Source organism: Salminus brasiliensis, chromosome 4 (assembly GCF_030463535.1).
Source record: "Salminus brasiliensis chromosome 4, fSalBra1.hap2, whole genome shotgun sequence".
In the NCBI taxonomy this organism is placed as follows: Eukaryota; Metazoa; Chordata; class Actinopteri; order Characiformes; family Bryconidae; genus Salminus; species Salminus brasiliensis.
The window spans coordinates 26,584,776-26,604,410 of NC_132881.1; the positions used below are offsets into that span (position 1 = coordinate 26,584,776).

Below are 19,635 nucleotides of genomic sequence, written 5' to 3' on the forward strand. Positions count from 1 at the left end.
AACTTAAATGTAACTTATTCTATTTTTATTTTCTTCATTTTTATTTTTATTTTTTTCTTTTGCACTTTTGCACTTTACTTCATTAAGTTTAGTTAAGGTTTAGTTAAGTTTAAATGTAGATTTTTATTGTATAGCTTGATGTGGGCAGACATAAAAGCATTTCACTGCAAGTTATACTGTGTATGACTATGTATGTGACAAATAAAATTTGATTTGATTTTGATTTGATTTGATTTAATGCATTAAATTGTTAAATTAGATGTGTACATATGAGTATGGTGTTTAACATTAACACAATTATCATGAAAAGCAAGTAAACTTGTGTTGATGTAATATATCATCTCTGTCATGTAAAAACCTAGGATCTCCAAAGAGGCGATTTTACAGTTTAATTTTTTTGGAGCACTTTTATCAATTCATTCATTAGATCACAGATTCACATTATGTCAAAAGTGGAAACAGAGAGGCATGGTTTTTGAGTGACAGCTACAATATAAAATGTTCGTAACCTTTTAACTATTTTTTGTATTATACAAAAAGTTCATGAGAACATGACCTATAGAAATGGTCTAAAATGACCTGCAATACAATCATTTTCCATCTGCTATAAAGTTACGTGGATTTGTTATGGGAATGAGAATAGTTTATTCATGTGGGAATGATCTGAATCCAGTCAAATCAACACGGTACTTTTACTCTATCCCTAATTCAGTTACACTAGTCAAATAGACTGATTATTACAAACACAACACAGGCTCTGTTCTGCGTGTGCTGCGGTGGTGAGGCCTGCAGGAACAGCGGCATTACACCCTGAATTCCCAGGCTCCTATGTTAATAATTGGGGGGAGGGGGCTGCGCTCAGGTAACAAAGAGGGCAGCCAGAGCAGCAGATTTCCCCCAGTCTCTGGTTACTCATTACAGGAATATGAAACCAGCAGTTGTGTGCAGCGTTCGCAGGCCTGACTCATCCCCACACTGTGTGTGGATGTCTTTGATTAGGCAGGGGGCTTTTCGAAACAGAAGTGTGATGTGTCATAGAGGGGAGTGGGTAAATGCGCAGGGCTCGAGGGCAGCTAATGCAAACAGCAGCTGCACAACAGCTGAGAGCCGGCCTCCCAGCAGAGCAGCAGCACTAAAACGCACACCTTCATAGAGGCCCCTCTGACAGGGCATGTGTACACACTCTCTCTCTCACACACACACACACACGGCTGTCATAGAAACACACAGCTGTCAAGTGCATCTAGCCGCGCCCCTGTGAACATAAGCAAATACACACCAGTGTGGTGAAGCACTGACAAGTTAATACCAGAACGAACTATAACACACACACACACACGCACACGTGTACAGTATGTACACGAATATACACACATACGGGGCATGACTGAACTTGCGTCAAATCTCTAATCCAAAAAAATGACAGAACTTTCCCTCTTAAATCTCATTGGCTATGTGCACCAGGCCACATTTAAGAAATACAAAAAGGAGGTCTTGTGATAATGTGTAGGTTTTACTGTACCTTGTTCCAGGCAGGTCTCTGCTTAGTGCGTTTCCTGTGTGTGTGCGTCACTGTGACTCATTACAGGTCAGTAAGTGACTACACACAGACACCAAAACCAACTACCATCACATTTCACCCCATGCGACACTTACGTACGAAAGGGAATGCTGAACGTAAAGATGAATCAGAACTGAGAATAATAGATTTCTAAATGTGGTTTCATTCAAAGGATTTTTACAGTATAGCAGACTATGACATCATCTATATAATCTATTTACAGTAACACGCAAAAGTTATAGGCTGCTATAGGCCTATCTAGCGTTGGCTAAGCACTAAAGCACTGGCTCCATGACCAGGAGTTTGTAGGTTTGATCCTCGGTGAGGCCACAGTCATCCGTGAAGAGCTCAAATCTCCTCCCGTCATTCAGTGCAGTGCTTGACAGCACAGGCATCTGTTAGCTGACGTAACAGAAATGGTGGATAGTATTTTCATCCAGGCGCCAGCTGTCCAGTGACGTTGTATTAGAAGCAAAAACTCAAATGCCTTTCAAGAAAAAATAACAACAACAAAAACGCTAAGCTCTGCTTTCATTGGCAGGTTTGCTGCACTAGTGGTCACACTGAAACAAGTACATTATTCCAGTCTCACCGGAAGTATAATAGATAGTATTGCTGTCCTCTCATTGTATCCTGTAAGTACATCTGTGGGGTACAAGTTAGGACGATTCTACTTTTGTTTGTTTGTCAAAAAATAAACATTGAGAGCCTCTGCATTGCCTGATTTACCTCCCCCTTAGTATTTACATGAAATAGTTCAGTCCGCCCTCAAAACAGGCGTGATTTGATCTTTCGAGCAGTGCACTGTTGGGAGTAAGGCATCGCAAGGAAAGACAACAAAGGCATAACAGATAAAGGAAATGGGCAACAGTATGTTACACAATTTTTCACAAAGAAAAGGTGAGTGCAGTCTGTGAAGAATGAAAACATTTAGTGAAATGGCCAATTATTAATTAAATAATAATTATTAAAAATCTTCACAAAGATTTCATATTTAACCCCCTAACACGCCAAAGCTTATTACACTCTTATTAATTAATGGTGTTATTCAGTAACTACAGGGACTTCTGTACAAACTGGTGGGTCTATTCTGTAGTAATAGGTCCGTTGGCCGCTGTGTAAGGGGTAAATCATTATGCCTTTTTTGCTGGCCTAGTCTTGGTCTGGTGTTGGTTAATCTGGTCACATGATGTCACTGAGGGACAGGATGCATTCAAGCAGCATTCAAAACATAAGCTGGTTTTGCTGGTTACCAGCCATGCTGGTCTCTGTTGTTGTTTTTTTTCAATAATGTTGACCATTTCCCATTAAAATGACTTTTAAAGAGTAAAATATGGTCTTTAGCACTTTTCTTATAGAGTGTATCTGTCTAGCATCAAATAGTCAATTCCACTGTACACACAATGTTACATTTGCAGGGTTGCCATGGCCTGGGGCGGTGGGGGGTTGGGCCCATTGTAATATCTTTTCATGGGGCCCAAAATCCCTGGCAGCGCCCCTGGCTATTAGCAAGCAGAGGAGATTGTAGCAAGGTTAGCTTTTAGCTGTGCCCCAACTCATTTACCCCAGTTAGGCTTTCTCAAGTCAGTTACCAGTTAAAAAAAGAACCCATGACGTTCCCTTCTGGTGTGTGTTTAGCTCCAGTTTGTCATCGAGGGGATCCTTGTTTGGTTACCCCCAGTTTTCACTTCACCTCATGCTGAATTTAAGCTCCCATTCTGTGGACACTGGCACAGGAAAACCTGCAGTCACATGTTTTACCGTTTCACCAGCTTTGACAAGGGATTTCGATAGTGGGTGTATGTAAATTTTGGGGGTGTGAATACAGAGTGAAGACCGTTAGAGTTTTGGGGTTTTGGAAATGTCCCGTTCTCCAGCAGTGTTTTTGTTATACAGGTTCGCAGTATGTCACTTCCAAGTACTAAACTTTCATTATTCAACTATACCAAGAAAAGTCCTTTTGACTACTGGTAACACGGTGGTATCACAGGTATTTTCTTCATTATGGTGAGAATTCTTCTGTCACCATTTGTGAAGATTCTCCATTACCTTTACGACCTTAAGATCACCAGTTTCTCTTTTTTCTCAATGATGTTTCAAACTGTTCTGTTAGCCTTTCATTGGCACAACCCTCTCAAACAGCAAAAGCAGGCCCCAAAGATAACCATAGGCCTGGAATCAAGACTAGACAGTAAATATCTCTTCTATTTGCATTGATGGAGCAATGAAACACACCTGAGTAATCACAAACAGCTGTGAAGGCCTGTGTCCTAAACATCATGGTGCCTATGTATACAACATGCTGTCATTTCTACATGGTAAAGGCTTTATCTGAAAGCTTTGCTACAGATGATTTATCTTCCGAGTTCCCTGATGTTCCAACTGAGCAAGGTGGGCACAGGTTTCCTTGGATACATGTGAGCAAACTTTAACTGGATCCTGTGCTCAGACCATGACGCAGGGCTTGAAGAAGCATGAAGAAGCAGTCGGCAAGTGCCATACTTAAAACTCTGTTCATAAAATCTAAATAATCAAGCAACTAGAAGCTTTTCACATGAAACTATTCTTCATACTATTACCCCTGTGGTTTAATGTGTGTGTGTGTGTGGGGGGGGGGGCTGAAAGGCTTTGCATTGTCACTCTTGCTGGTTTTCAGACTAAATTCATACAGCACCTCTCTTGAAGGCCCTTCTCTTAGGAGGTGCTGGAGGGAGGCTCTGCAGCAGGTGACACACCTCATCACCACGTCCTTCACGGCTCAGGTGGCCCCTCCACAGTTCCGGGCCTGAGTGGAGTCATTCAGAGGACAAACTCAAACACTGCCCACACCTGCAACGCTGAAAAGCTATTTTAACCTGTGATCAGGCAAAGCAGCGGGTCATTAATGGTGTTGACAGGTCTTAGGCGGCCTATAGTGTCTGTTGAGTGTTGGGAGAGAGTAAAAGGTTAATGCCAGGGGAGACGAGAGGGACTGAGGGTGAAGGTGTACACTGTATACTGAAAATTATACTTCTCTGTAGACAGATTCAACAGTGCAAGGCATGCTTGGCCTGATAATAAACCTGCTTGGCTGGAATCAAGAATACGACAGAGTGTATAGCATTTGGAAGAGTGAGGGTTGTAAAAGCCAGATGAGAGCTTTAATGTCTTTTCACTTTGGGCATAACTGAACACAAGGTCTCTAGAGATTATTTGGTCAATTACCAAACAAATGACATTCACCCAGTTCAAGGTAATGGCACTGGAAGGGGCTGTGGAGGACATGCACAGCACTTCCGAGAAGCACGTCGCTGCACATTCACCTGTGCAATACAGCAGCTGGAGTGGTTCCCATAGTAACATAAGGTTTGATTGCGTGATGACATTAGACCTGCCCTTTGGGGGGCACTTCCACCGAGTGTGGTGGTGCTTCTTACCTCACCATGCTGCACATTCAGTCACTGCAGGAGTAGAATCTGAGAAGGGTGTAAGGAGATGCATCCCCACCTCAAAGTAAGGCTAAAATATAAACACTGAAAGATAGAAGAAAATGCCTACGCTGAGACACACCATGGATCTTACGTATGAAACCGTCAAATGTTCTCCAAAATCAACAAATGTCTTACAAAAGCCGTAATACCTCTCGGTCTTTGGTAACACTTTCAGGCAGTGTTATTCGCCCAGTCTAAATATTTAAACTTTCTTGCAGACATTGAATGTATGCAATGATAAAAGTCCACAGGGCCAGTGATGGGGTCTTCAAGGGGTATCATGCACCCACTTTGTGATCTTCCAGAGAGTCCACTTGGTATATAGACTTATAGACTTTAGGGTATGTAATTACCCTTGATTCATACCACCCTAACAGATGTGAAACTGGCAGACTTAGAGGAAACACTAATGATGATGTCTAATGAGATCAAATGAGCTTTTTTACCATCAGACTAGACGCTATGTTGACACCAAACACTGCACATCCCCACAAACATACCATCACCATTTTTTGCATCCGTGATCTTATACTCTTCAATAATCTTTGGTCAACCATCATGGACATGCCAGACTAGCATCAACAAGCTAGTTGATATAACCAATATAACCAGCAAGACAGCACTCTTCGACCGAGACCAGCATATCCAAGCTGGTTGACCAGCATCAATCAAATGCAACATACACTATGCTGGTCGAGAGTTGGTTAACCAGCTAGCTAAGAAGCACAGGGTGTGTTTTCGCTTGGATGACCTGCTTTTCAACCATCTTTTAAACCACCTTGACCATCAAAGACCAGCTAGGGACCATCTAAAAGTACCAGCTACCAGCAGGATTTTTCAGCAGGGTACTGCATGCAAAAAAAATAATAACAGCTTGTAGTTGGGAATCAATTCCCATTATCTGAATGTATTTTATGGATTTCATAAATGTCATTTTTTTATTTCTATATATATGTATATATGTATATAAGCTCCTTGAGGTTGATGTCCAGTGCAAACTATGCTGTATTTTGCAGACACTGAATGTTACAAAAAACATGTGCTTGTGTTCTATTGACTTTTACAGAAACAAGAAGTAATATGATCCATTTGTTCAACACAGCAATAGTTTGTGTAATTCTTTCAGTAGAATGGTACTAATAAAGCAATGCCTCTCACAAGAAAATCTGATCTCATTCTGATTCATGAATATTTATGGGGCAACATCCCGTCTGGGGCTGAGGCCTGGTACTCGGCACAGTCAAGGCACACCCATGATAAGATTCTCTTAAGATCTAGAAGAAAGAAAAGCAGTGTTTTGATATTTGAAAAAAGACAGTGGGAACTAAAGGTACTGCAAAAGGTAGCTTACATTTCAGTGGATTGTAGGTGCAAGCCGTTTCTTGGGCTAGATAAAAGCATGTGAATAGAAATCTGTTTGCCTGAACCAACTGAATCACTTGTCCAGACTAGGTGAATTCATCATTATGAAACTGCTTCATCATGCCAGGCCCGCTTTACATTCAGTGTGTGGGCTGCATTCAATTTTAACAGCCTCCTACACCTTCCTAAAAGTATTGCAAGCCAATGTCTGGTATGTTCCAACATGTAGCACAGAGACATAAGAAATGAGAGCTGACCAGTTTACACTGTTACCTTCAACATGGTTGCTAAGCATACCTATTTAACTGCTGAATGTGAGGGGAAAAAAACAAAAACTGAACCAAACAAGAAAGAAAAAAGTGTATGGTTTAATCAAAGGAGAACATCTTGTGTACATTAGCTTTTCTCCAGGTTGTTTTTTAAAGGAATGAAGATATAAAAAAAAGAAAGAAAACAGTACAGCAACAATAATTATAGGTATCAGCATAAACCATCACTATGTTCTGAGGTACTGAGGCCTCAGGAGATACAGAAATTAAACACACACACACAGGTTCCTTTTCTTAATGCCTCAGAGCATGCTTCTTTCCTCTACTTCGGTCGTTGTCATCAGTCCACCACCAAGCATTCTGTCTCTCTCACACAAATCACCTCTCCTCTTCTACAACCAGATGCTTAAGCTTGCTAAACCTGTTACCTGCACACCTGTCAAGAATTCCATTCACGTTCTGTCTTAAGGGAAGAGAAGGTAGCCGTGCTTCCAGAGGTATAAGGTGTCTCAGTCTGATACTCGTCTCCCACTAATCAAATTAGTATGTGCACCTGAGTTCTTCTGAGCTTTCATAACACTAAGGGTCAAGCCAGCAGAATGTTCCATTGGAGGAGAGAACACAAATGCAAAAGGCCAACCCTCAAAAATGTTCTCAATCGTCTTAAAGTAGCAACGTATAAAAACCAGGATATGTGGTAACCCTACAGTGTGTGTCCATGTCCTCCGACACCTCAAATTAGTATGTAGTCAAATAACGTCTCACTAAAGTTGGTGCACTGACCAGAAAAGCAACACTTCACATCGAATAACGACACAAAACCCAGTTTCCACACTTAGCGCACACATGTGCACAAGCACACATTTTTCCGTGGCTGATCACACATCATAAAACTGTAATACGTGAAGTAACAAGCCTTTGCAAAGAGAGCGCATACAGAGTGGGCAAAGAAGAGAAGCTCTCAGTATTGAAATGAAAATTTTAGGCGTCTGCAGGGCCTGTTCTTGGCCAGCGCTGGTGTTTCGGGTCTGTGTTAGAGTTTAACAGCTGCAGTACTTGGTTAGGTATACATTGTAAAGGTAGTGGTCGCAGAGTTTTAGGCTGAAAGAACAGTAAAGTGACAGTAGAACTGATGACAGGACACGGTGGATCCATGGGGAATGTGGCGAGGGACTTGCAGTGCAGTGGTGGTTGACATTTGCAGGGGTCAGGGGTTAAAGGCCTTGTCCTAGTCCTCCCCAGCTGCCGTCAGAGTAGAGTTCATTCCCCCATAACCTGGACCAGCTGGTGAAGAATCCACATAGTCCACAGTATTTCACTTTTTCACACAATGCCTGATAGCTGACATGTATTATTGCTCCTATTTCTTCTTTGCTGTGACATTCTTGCAGACCCAGTTCATACCATCCTAAACAAACAAGATAGAAGGCAAGTCAGAAGTATTCACAAGGAGAAAGCATGCCAGTGACTAATGTGAGAACACGGCATTCAGGTGGGAAAAACAGAAGCCTCAGAAGCCTCAGTTTTTTAATAATACTGCAATTTACATTACAATTAGACATCGGTTAGTTGGATGGCAGAGTGCTCTGTGTTTGGATGCTTTGTGCAAAGATGTTTGCAGGAAATCCCAGCGCTGAGTTAAAAAAAAAAAAAAAAAAAAAAAAAAAAAAAAGCATTTTGCCTGTTATTATATCTGATAACAGCACTTTATTCTTCACCTCACCTGTATCATCCTGCCGATCACTCGTTGCTAAGTAACAACAGTGACTGCTTTACTCCAAGCTGCTGAAATTAGTTTTTGTGGAAGCAGTTGTTAATATTAAAAACATACATTTGAAGCAGTACTCAGGGCTTCTTTGCCTCATTTCCTCTTTTCCTTATTTTGCGAAAACAACAGAATGCTTCAGGTTGTGTATTATCATATATTAACGGCAATCCTAGAATTCACGTTCTATTGATTTAGTAAAAGTGTCCTTATCCACAAAATAGCGTCAAGACGTACCTGGACTCCCTCTCCTGTCAGAGCAGAACAGGACTGGATCTGCCACATGCGATCACGGATGGTGTGTAGGTTTAGGCCCTCGGCGATCTCGGAGGCTGGTGCGGCAGTGAGCAGGTCTTGCTTATTGGCAAAGATGAGAACAGGCACGCCGCTAAGCTTCTCCTCGTCCAGCAACTCGGACAGTTCCTGTAAAGAAAACCACAACAATCAAGAACAGTTCCCTCTAGTGACTTGACTTGAATTGTTCACTACTGTTTTTCTTTTGTTGTTTTTAATAGTGCTTACTGCCCAGATAACTTCTGTGTCAAGATGTTACAAGAGCTGACAGTGGATTTATCTTCCGAACTTGCATTATTTCCATCCTTACCACCATACAATTCACAAAAGTGCTGTAAAACACACGTTTTACAACAGGAAGGCGATGGGGCTTGTTCAGTTGAATCTATGGGGCCTCCTGCAGAGAGCTGTCAGCTCTGTTCTTTTTAAAACACACATACAATCATGCTTACCTGTCCTGTTTCTTCAAATCTCTTTCGATCTGCACTGTCAATGACATATATCTGAAATAAAAATGATCACAAACATGAAGCACGGGCAAATCATTAAAGCAAGCATATTAAAAAGCTGGTCATTATTATTGTTATACGCTGCAGGGTAAACTGAAATAGCACACTGCTAAGACTTTCTATTAGTCCACACTTTCCACAATGTCCACAATGCAAACATCAAGAGCTGAAACAAAGTGGAAACACTTACAAGAACATCAGTGTTTTCAAAGTAGTTTCTCCAGTATGGTCTGATTTTCCTCTGGCCTCCTATGTCCCAAACATTCAGCTTGAAGCCCTGGGACTGCACACTTTTAATATTAAAGCCCTGGTGAAGATAACAGAAGCACAATGAAATGCATTAAAGCAGTACTATGTAACATTCTTACCTTAAAATAATCATGCTGATTATCCACTGATTTGTGCTAGGGAGAATAGTGTCACTGTTGTTGCTACTCCAGGCTCGGCATGCTGCTAACAGCATCATGTAACTTTGGATAAGCGGATAGGAGAACACTTGTGAGGACTGTGTACCGCAGTGTAATGTTTGTGTATAATCCTGTACTGTTACTTCACCGCCTCACCATGCTTATTTCACTTGTAGTGATGTGTCTATATCTCTCAGCTTGTCCAGAAATAAATGGTAGCGAGAATTGTATTACCCTACTGTACGGTCATCCCAGAAACAAGGAATGCCAATTCTCGCATATTACATTCTTGGAAAAGCAGGGGACAAACTTTCCACAAGTAAAGGGAAACAAACAATCATAAGTATTTTCAGCTCATGAGGGATTCTAAAATTACCTAATGCAAGGGTGGGGAACTCTGTACAGTTTGGCAACATACACCCAGATCAACTCAGCAGTGAGTTACCAGGGTTATTAGGTGGGACTGAGCAGGAAAAACAGCTGAGCTAAACTCACTTTTCTGATTCTATGCAGAGCAAAGGAAACACAAAAGTGTACAGGGCATGGGACAAGGCACCTATCCCTGGGAAATCTTTAGTGTGGGTGTGTATGTGTACCTGGGTAGGGGTGATGTGACTGATGTCCTCAGAAGCCAGCTGCTTGAGTAGTGTCGTCTTTCCTCCATTGTCGAGGCCCAAAAGCAGAATGCGCACCTCCTGGTCTGGGGCACTCTTCAATTTTCGAAGGATTGATAATAAACCCTGCAGCACAAAAGCTCAATCACATCACAGTCCCTAAAACCTGACAGATCTCATAAGGCAAAGGATAAACGACAGAACGGACTTGTCAAGATGGTTTATGGGTTAAAACGATCTGTGCAAGGAAGCTACAGACTACAATGACTGATGTAATGTTCATACTGGCTGTTTTCTTTAACTGCGTGCTATTCTGTTAGGATTCAGGAAGAGGGCAAAGCTACCTTATTAGAAAAAATACACATTTGCACACAACTTTTACTGATCAAGAGCTAAGATTGAAGACAATTTGATAGGAAATAGGCTGAAAGAAGTCTAAATAAGGATATTTGGCTACCAAAGCTAAGTTTCTGCAGATGAGCAGTAAAAAAAAAAACTTTCCCAATTGTTCCCAACATCACTCCACGAGTTTCTCTTCTAACTACATATCTTTGACCTTTATTTAGTTCAGGAACAAACATGGACAAAATCACTAATTTTCTTTTCAATCTGAGACCAAGTATTCACAAGGATAATATCCCATTACCAATACTTTTGTTTTTATACCCTTTTCGGACATTTTCAGTGAACACTTGTAAAAACAACAATTTATACTGTAAAGTTTTACATTATTAAGTATTACATTAACTTCCTAAATAAAGTCACGGTTTAGTAAAATGAGAAGCCACTGTGTATCTAAGGGCAGTAGACGAATATGGCGGAAGGAAAAGTAGTTCCTGTCCTAAACATTTATTTATAACATAGTTTTTTACCATTTTAGAATCAATCAAAATATTTAATTTAATAAACATCTGTATTTTCACATTCCTGTTTAGAAGTACCAGTGCGGTATAATGTAAGGATTGCACATTGGTATTCATTTATGGGTTAAAATAATGATTTTTCACACAGCTGCACGAACATTTAATCCAGATTGTTTTGTCTTTAAAAAGCTATAATTTGTTGTTGCTTAAATTTGCGTTAATCCAGCTTCGTCTCATTCCGCCGTTCTTCGAGATCCTCCAGCTGTTGGTCAAACACTGCCAGTCCTGTTAAACCGCCTGATGGTGTTTTGCACACAGTTGTTTTTTTGTTTGTTTGTTTGTTTTTTCTCGCAATGTTTCTCAAAGAACTGATTTCATTCAGAAGATCATCACTACTTTTTAATCAATTGAATTTCTAGGGATCATTAAGTGATATAATGTTTTATCTGCAAGTTAAAACTGTCCTAACGCTATTTTGTGCCTCTCGTTTTAACTTCAAGGAGGCAAACCAGCTGGCTAACTACATCTCCGAAAGGATCCCGGAACCATAAACCCACAAACATGCTGAAAGTATTAAATCAGCCATCTACGATTACTGAATTACTTGTAATGTACCAGTGATCATTAGTACGCCACTGCCAAATGGACGAGCCTGTAATCTAAAATTAATAATAATAATAATAATAATTATTAAAATATCTACACACACACTTACAGTATATATATATATATATATATATATATATATATATATATATATATATATATATATATATATACATACATATACACATACACACACACACACACATATACACACACGTTCAGGTGTTTTTCCGTTCTCAATTGGATCACATTTTAATGGAAAGGCGTAACGTGTCTTAACAAAACAGAGTAGGAGAACCAAACCTCTCTTACTTATTAGCTACTAAACGTGATTACTATCTATAGGCTGCCAAGTAAACAATAAAGTTTGCTAGCTGAATTAGCTAGCAGAATAAAAATGTCTGCCGTTAGACCTGCTGTAGACTGCGTGAACAGACATGAACATAAACCTACAGTCAGCTCAGCTGTATTTCTCTGTATTTAGCTAACTGTATTTTGCTAGCTAGCATCCAACAGGTACCAGGACACTGATCAGGCAATAACGGCAGCTCGTGCTTTGCGGGTCATATTGACAGGAGCACCCCGCCGTCTTTCTGGGTCTCTAATCTAGCTCGTTACCTTAGATACCGTGTCCGTTAGCTGGTTAGCAAATTAGCCCGCTAAAACTAGCTAGCGTCCTCTTTTTTTTACGATGGCCAGTTTGTCCACCAAATATAAAGCATGGTTAGATATCCTTAACGTGGCATAAATATCTGTAAATTAAGCAAGCGACGTATCGAGTTAAGTCTGTTGCGACAGCTTTATAATAAACCGATCAGCGGCTGAATTACAAACCATGTTGGTGTTGTTTGTCCTGCGGAGACGCCGAGTGGGGTTACTAGGGGAGCCAGGTGACGTCACGAGCTCATTCTGTAGGCTGTAGCAACCGATCAGAAGATTCAGTAACACAGGAAGAGAGCGAGCACGAGCCCGAGTCAGAGAAACTAATAAGCACTAGAGTCAGGACAAACCCAAGTCAAATGAGAATAACCAGAACTATAAACAGCAGCAGATCAGAATCAGAACCAGAATAAGAACTGGAATTAGAGTCCGAACTAAAATTAGATTAAGATGAGAACCAGAATAAGAACTATAACAAGAACCAGAACCAAAATGAAAATAAGACCAGAATCAGAACCAGAATAAGAACTATAGCAATAATCAGGATCAGAACCAGAATTAAAACTAGAACCAGAATCATAATTAAAATTAAATTAAGATCAGAATCAGAACCAGATTAGGAACTATAACAAGAATCAGAACCAAAATTAGAATTTAAACCAGAACTGGAATTAGAGCCAGAACCAGAATCAGAACTAAAATTAGGGTTAGACTCAGAAGCGGAACCAGTACCAAGCATTATTGGTCAACTCTTTGCACACAAAGGATTTGTCTTTAGTAACTTCAGCTTGCAGACACTAAACATTACACACTTAACACAGACTCTCTCTCTCTCTCTCTCACACACACACACTCTCACACACACACACGTTTGAGGAAAAAACGTATTGAAAACGCTAAGGGCAGCAACTGGGTAGCAGGTAGGAACACAACAGGAGATAAATAAGAAGCAAGGAACAAACTAGAACAGAAAATGAAGGGTTAAGTATAGGAATGCTTGTGAACAGCAATTGTTTTTAGTGTGATGCTGTGAGGACAGCAGCTTTTCTGCAGTCTGGTGGTTTTAATCCTCATTTGGCTGAAGCACCTGTCGGAGGGGAGAAGGTGAAACATGTGTACATGTATCGTATACTCATACAGAACTGTACTAAAATAGGAATTTTGCTTTGGAATAGAAAAGGGAATAATTAGCATTAGATATCACAAGTGGTTCCTGTAGTTTTTGATGGTTCTGAAAAAAATTCATCTAGAGTGTGTGCAGAATTATTAGGCAAGTTGTATTTGAGAGGATTCTTTTTATTATTGAACAACTATGTTCTCAATCAACACAAAAGACTCAAATATCAAAGCTTAATATTTTTGGAAGTTGGAGTGGTTTTCTTTAGATTTGGATCTTAGGAGGATATCGGTTTGTGCAGGTAACCATTACTGTGCAGAATTATTAGGCAAAAAACTAATAAATACCCATCTCACTTGTTTATTTTCACCAGGTAAACCAATATAACAAAATGTAGAAATAAACATTTCTGACCTTCAAAAACAAAAACAAATCAGTGACCAATATAGCCACCTTTCTTTACGATGACACTCAAAAGCCTTCCATCCATAGATTCTGTCAGTTGCTTGATCTGTTTACGGTCAACATTGCGTGCAGCAGACACCACAGCCTCCCAGACACTGTTCAGAGAGGTGTACCGTTTTCCCTCCCTGTAGATCTCACAATTTATGAGGGACCACAGGTTCTCTATGGGGTTCAGATCAGGTGAACAATGGGGCCAGGTCATCATTTTTTCTTCTTTTAGACCCTTACTGGCCAGCCACGCTGTGGAGTATTTGGATGCATGTGATGGAGCATTGTCCTGCATGAAAATCATGTTTTTCTTGAACGATACCGACTTCTTTCTGTACCACTGCTTGAAGAAGGTGTCTTCCAGAAACTGGCAAGAGGTCTGGGAGTTGAGCTTCACTACATCCTCAACCCGAAAAGGTCCCACAAGTTCATCTTTGATGATACCAGCCCATACCAGTACCCCACCTCGGAGGGGTCGGAGTGGAGCTCTCTGCCCTGTACTGATCCAGCCTCAGGCCCATCCATCTGGCCCATCAAGAGTCACTCGCATTTCATCAGTCCATAAAACCTTAGAAAAATCAGTCTTAAGATATTTCTTGGCCCAGTCTTGACGTTTTATCTTATGTTTCTTGTTCAAAGGTGGTCGTTTTTCAGCCTTCCTTACCTTGGCCATGTCCCTGAGCATTGCACACCTTGTGCTTTTTGATACTCCAGTAATGTTGCAGCTCTGAAATATGGCAAAACTGGTGGCAAATGGCATCTTGGCAGCTTCACGCTTAATTTTCCTCAATTCATGGGCAGTCATTTTGCACCCCCGCCCCCATTTCTTGCGACCCTGTTGGCTATTTGCCATGAAAAGCTTGATTGTTCAGTAATCACACTTCAAAAGTTTGGCAATTTCAAGACTGCTGCATCCCTCTGCAGGACATCTCACAATTTTTGACATTTCAGAGTCCGTCAAATCTCTCTTCTGACCCATTTTGCCAAAGGAAAGGAAGTTGCTTAATAATTAAGCACACCTTATATAGGGTGTTGATGTCATTAGACCACACCCCTTCTCATTACAGAGATGCACATCACCTGATTTACTTGATTGGTAGTTGGCTTTCAAGCCTATAGAGCTTGGAGTAGGACAACATGTATAAAAATGATGTGATCAAAAAACTCATTTGCCTAATAATTCTGCACACAGTGTAGAACCAGTTCACCTTTTAAAACCGGTAGAACCCTTTACAGATCAACCCATTAGAAAAACATTAGACACCACTACAAACCACCAGAAATCCTTACTGGGTCCTACAATTCTTTTTCAGTATGGTTTACCTTTATATTTTGTAATGATTGATTGAGAACAACTATTCAAATGTTCTGGGTGATCAGCCTCCACCATACTTTTAGCTTCTATCTTTATATGCTTGCACAAAAACACCCGCAACATGTGTTGCCACACCTCACACACAAACTCTCACAAAATCTGCAAAATTACCTTTAATAACCAAACAAAGATGTCTAGCACTTCCAAGAGCTGCAACGACGTCTGTTGGCACCCTGTAATATCGGTCAGATATTACAACCTCACCTTTGTTTTTATTTTGAGCTGAAATGGGCAGTGCAGCAATTTTTCTGTATTTCTGTATGAGTTCTGAGACAGTTTTATGTTTCCAGCCATCTGATCCTACCGTTCCAATGTTTCACATTACATAGTACAGCCTAATAGCACTTATAACAGCTGCAAAAATAATGGGTTGCTACAGATCTGGTAAACACAGGGAGATTTATTCATAAAATCTAGAAATATATAAAACAAAAAAAAAGAAAAAAAGAAAAATGCTCAATTCAACCCCCACCCCTGAACTAAAATCTAAGCCATGCATGCAAAACTGCAGACATCACTGCTGGTGACCTCCCTTAAGGCAAATACAGAGTGCCTGACTGTAAAGGTACATCAAGAATTGTTCGATTTAAACTGGTAAGATCAGTAATTACAAAACAGTAGCACATGTGTGGAATGTCCCATGGTGAGCTGAAAAACACAAAAACATTACTTAGTGAACTTTTAAGATAACTGTCCCTCATAGAAAAAATTCACATTGATGTAGAATTTCATTCCAAAATACTTGTAGAGTGTGATCTTTCATTTTTGAAAATATCCAAGGCAAGGAAGTAGAGTGACTGTCTAAAGCACGCTGCATGTCAAGAATCTCTACCGTATACTGAACTTTAGAACTTCAATTAGCAAGTCGAAATAACAAACAATGGCCTCAGTGGCATTTTGGAACTTAACTCCAAAGTGTTTCCTGTCAAAAAATACTATTCACATGAGGAATCCAAAAAGTCAGAAGTACTTTGAGCTGGTCATGATGAGTCACAATTCCCAACATTTGTCAAAATTGGCAAAAAGATCCAAGCTTCAAATTTCCGTTCTGCAGTCCATTGTAACTGTAAGCGGAACCGTTTATTGAATAGCATGTTCTATAAAACTTCATGATCTTCATAAAATGTGAATCTACAGATTCTGTTTCTTCTTGGCAGGTTTAATAGAGGGCATTTCCTCTTCTGAGCCCTCATCTTCGTCAGATGCTTCTGACTCTTCGTCATTCTCTGAAGCTGAGGAAGGCGAGAGATTACATTGTTCATAAACAGCGATTGTTTATTAGGCAAATCCATTCATATATATGTTACAGTACATTTTGTTCTAAATGTATCCATTATCTATTTAAAACAATTGCATTTCCCCTGTAACTGTGATGTGACATGATCTGACTAACTCAAAGAAAAGCAAGTCCCCCTTTCCACTTACCAACTAGGTGCAATCCACTCACAGTCACTGGCCCACTTCCAGATTTTAGGCGAAGTGTCACGGGTGCCATCAACTCAAACTCCCCCAAACTAACCTGAAAGAAAGAACACAATCCCCATCAGAAATCACTGCAGTAACAGAGAGCTGAAGACATTCTGCGCTTTACAAAAGCACAGCAGAAATATCAGGTTGCTCCTGGAAAACTCCAATGATGGCACAGGGGTCTGTCTCTAGAGATTAGATTCAACTTTGTCATTACACATGTACAAGTACAAGGCAACATAATGTAGTCCAACCAGCATTGCAATAAGCAACAAGTGCAGAATGTTCAATAAGTACAGTATATACAGAACAGGTAGGCAGAGATGTGTATATATTAAAGGGTACTGTTTACTACTGTTAAAGATACATATATTTACAGCTTCCAAACTATACAAATTTACTAACACTCTTACAGTACATTATTAGTATTAGCAGCATTTTATTCAGTGTTCTGTGCTGCGATTTACAGCCCCGTCTGAATCCATGGTAAGGTCAATTCTTTTTGATGATTTCTGAAATACACTAAAGATGAATATAATCCAATAGGAGCAGATTGCCCAATTTTATGTACACAAAAGTATTGTAACAGATCACCATATTAAAGTAAATAACACTGTCACTCACTCACTCACTCACAAATGTTTGTGGACACCCCTTCTATTGAATTCATTCAGCTACTTTAAGTTGCACCAACTGCTGACACAGACAACGGCTAATGTCAGGCGTGGGCAAGAGGGGTATGAAGTACGAGAAGTGGAGAAGTGGAAATGTGTTCTGTGGAATGATGCCCCTCCTTGCATGTGGCAAAAGATTTTTACAAAAATGACTCATTAATAATTGACGCAATAATTGACGATCCACATAGTAATACACTGTCTCCTACACATGTTTAGGTGGAAACTGTATTAGATAAACTTCCTGTATCCCCGATTTCAAATGTCTCTAGAATAAAAACAATCAACGGAAAATAAAATATACTGCAAAGCCATGTTCCTTGGATCAGAAACATGATTTGGATTATTTGTGAACTAAATAAAATCCCATCGCCCCCCAAAAAAACATTACCATGGGAAGACAGGATATGTGGAGATTTGCTACAGGCACAGAGATCTTCTTTCCTTGGTGGTTCATGGCAGTCACTTCCACCACATTATTCTCCTCCTTCGCTCCCTCGCCGAGGCAGATCTAAAGGGGGTTGAAGCTCAATGTGAGAACATCTGAACACACAGGTACTACTCCAGATCTGAGCTGAAGAGCTGAAGTTAATACCAACCGTTCGGAGCTCGAGAAAATGCTCCAAATCCTCCTCCTCGTCGCCTTGAAAAGTGTAGAAGGGTACTTCCGAAGATAATTCGCAGCCTTCGGGATTCAAAGACGAAAATACAGATTTATTATACCGTAGAGTTTTAGGTGTGTTGCATTACTTTACCTAGCTCTAAAGCTACGTTGAGCCGTATTAGCTGCCATGCAACTTCCACCAGCCGTGCAATACAATGACAACTACATCGAGCTTTGCTCTGGTGTTTAAACACGTGCAACAAATCCAGGTTTATTTGACTTCTCTACCATTAAGTTAAAATCATCAGTAGCTGAAATTACTGGCAAACATTTTCTGAACGAGGTTTTTCCACGCCACACTGTATTTGAGTGAAGGTGCTTTAAGCGCTGCATTGCTCCACGTGTGTTAGCCAGGATGCTAACGCTGAGGAAACACGCATGTAAACAACAGAAACTTGGCTTACTAAAAACATAGCTTTCTAGTTGTGAACGTGCACCGGCGCCGCCATCTGAGGAGTCGTCCTCTAAAAACGACATATTTGATCAATAATCCGTGTAAATGTTGAACTGAGGCTGAGTTATGAACAGCACAGACAGTGCCTTCAAAACATGTGACGAGGTACACTGAACGCGGCGCAGGGGCGATGACGTCATCGGCACAAAAACTTCATATCGGGAGATTTTATTATCGGGAGTATTTTAATAATATTCTTGCTCGCTTGATTTTTCTTTTGCATATCTTTTGAAAACGTTTAAATAATTTTTTTTACTATTAATATTTTTACTACTTTTTACTCCTCACCGGAGTCGCTAAAATGAGAAGTGATTTGACTTCTACAATTTCTTTTCATTAATGAATGGGGTTTTGCTAATGTTTTGCATGACAATTGTTGTTATTCTTCTGTTTTTTTCTGATCTTTTTATAAAATATAATAGAGATGTTTTTAAAAAGTCATTTCAGAACTTAATTGTCTACAGGAACCTTTCCCTTTCTTCTTAAAATAATATTTTAATGTTTGTTGATAAAATATATTATATTTTAAATGCACTTGTTTGTTTACGGTCAGATTTTGTCTTTTACATTTTAGCAAACAATGGCGATCTGTGACCTGATTCTCCTTAAGGTTTTACTAATATTTTATAAATACAGATTAAAAACTGTTTTCAACAAATAAACATCAATAAATCCATCAATCAATCAATCACCACTTAAACAAAGGTAAATATGTTAAGACGCTGGTCGTCTTGTTTGGTTGTGTGAAATTACCTAATATACTATAAAACTAATATATAATGTACAGATACAGACTTTTAGAGATTTGTCGGTTGGGATTCAGTTACATCATTAATTAAAGACAACTCGCCATATAGTAAATACCTACCACTGCTTTTTAGCTACATGTGGCCACGCTGACAAAATGACTACACATCCCAGCACTAGTGAGGACTTTATACAGTGTACTTTATACAGATCACTGAAGTACTTTGTTGAAATTACGATATTCGCTATAAATGTAGTTTAATTTTAGAATATTTTAACACGTATCGTATTTAAGTAGACCACA

The 19,635-nt window shown here is 39.9% G+C and overlaps 2 protein-coding genes across 2 annotated transcripts; both read right to left on the minus strand.

The window, feature by feature from the left end:
- Positions 1-6,741: 6,741 nt before the first annotated feature.
- Positions 6,742-12,632, minus strand: arl3a (ADP ribosylation factor like GTPase 3a). Its single transcript, XM_072676868.1, has 6 exons — positions 12,555-12,632; positions 10,234-10,377; positions 9,421-9,537; positions 9,174-9,224; positions 8,665-8,850; positions 6,742-8,070 (listed from the first exon to the last, which is right to left on the minus strand). The coding sequence occupies exons 1-6, from the start codon at positions 12,555-12,557 to the stop codon at positions 8,023-8,025; spliced, it is 549 nt and encodes a 182-aa protein (XP_072532969.1). The 5' UTR covers positions 12,558-12,632; the 3' UTR covers positions 6,742-8,022.
- Positions 12,633-15,710: 3,078 nt separating this feature from the next.
- On the minus strand, positions 15,711-19,028 carry npm3 (nucleophosmin/nucleoplasmin, 3). Its single transcript, XM_072677759.1, has 5 exons — positions 18,535-19,028; positions 18,066-18,151; positions 17,858-17,977; positions 16,751-16,844; positions 15,711-16,557 (listed from the first exon to the last, which is right to left on the minus strand). The coding sequence occupies exons 1-5, from the start codon at positions 18,605-18,607 to the stop codon at positions 16,457-16,459; spliced, it is 474 nt and encodes a 157-aa protein (XP_072533860.1). The 5' UTR covers positions 18,608-19,028; the 3' UTR covers positions 15,711-16,456.
- Between the last annotated feature and the right edge of the window lie 607 nt (positions 19,029-19,635).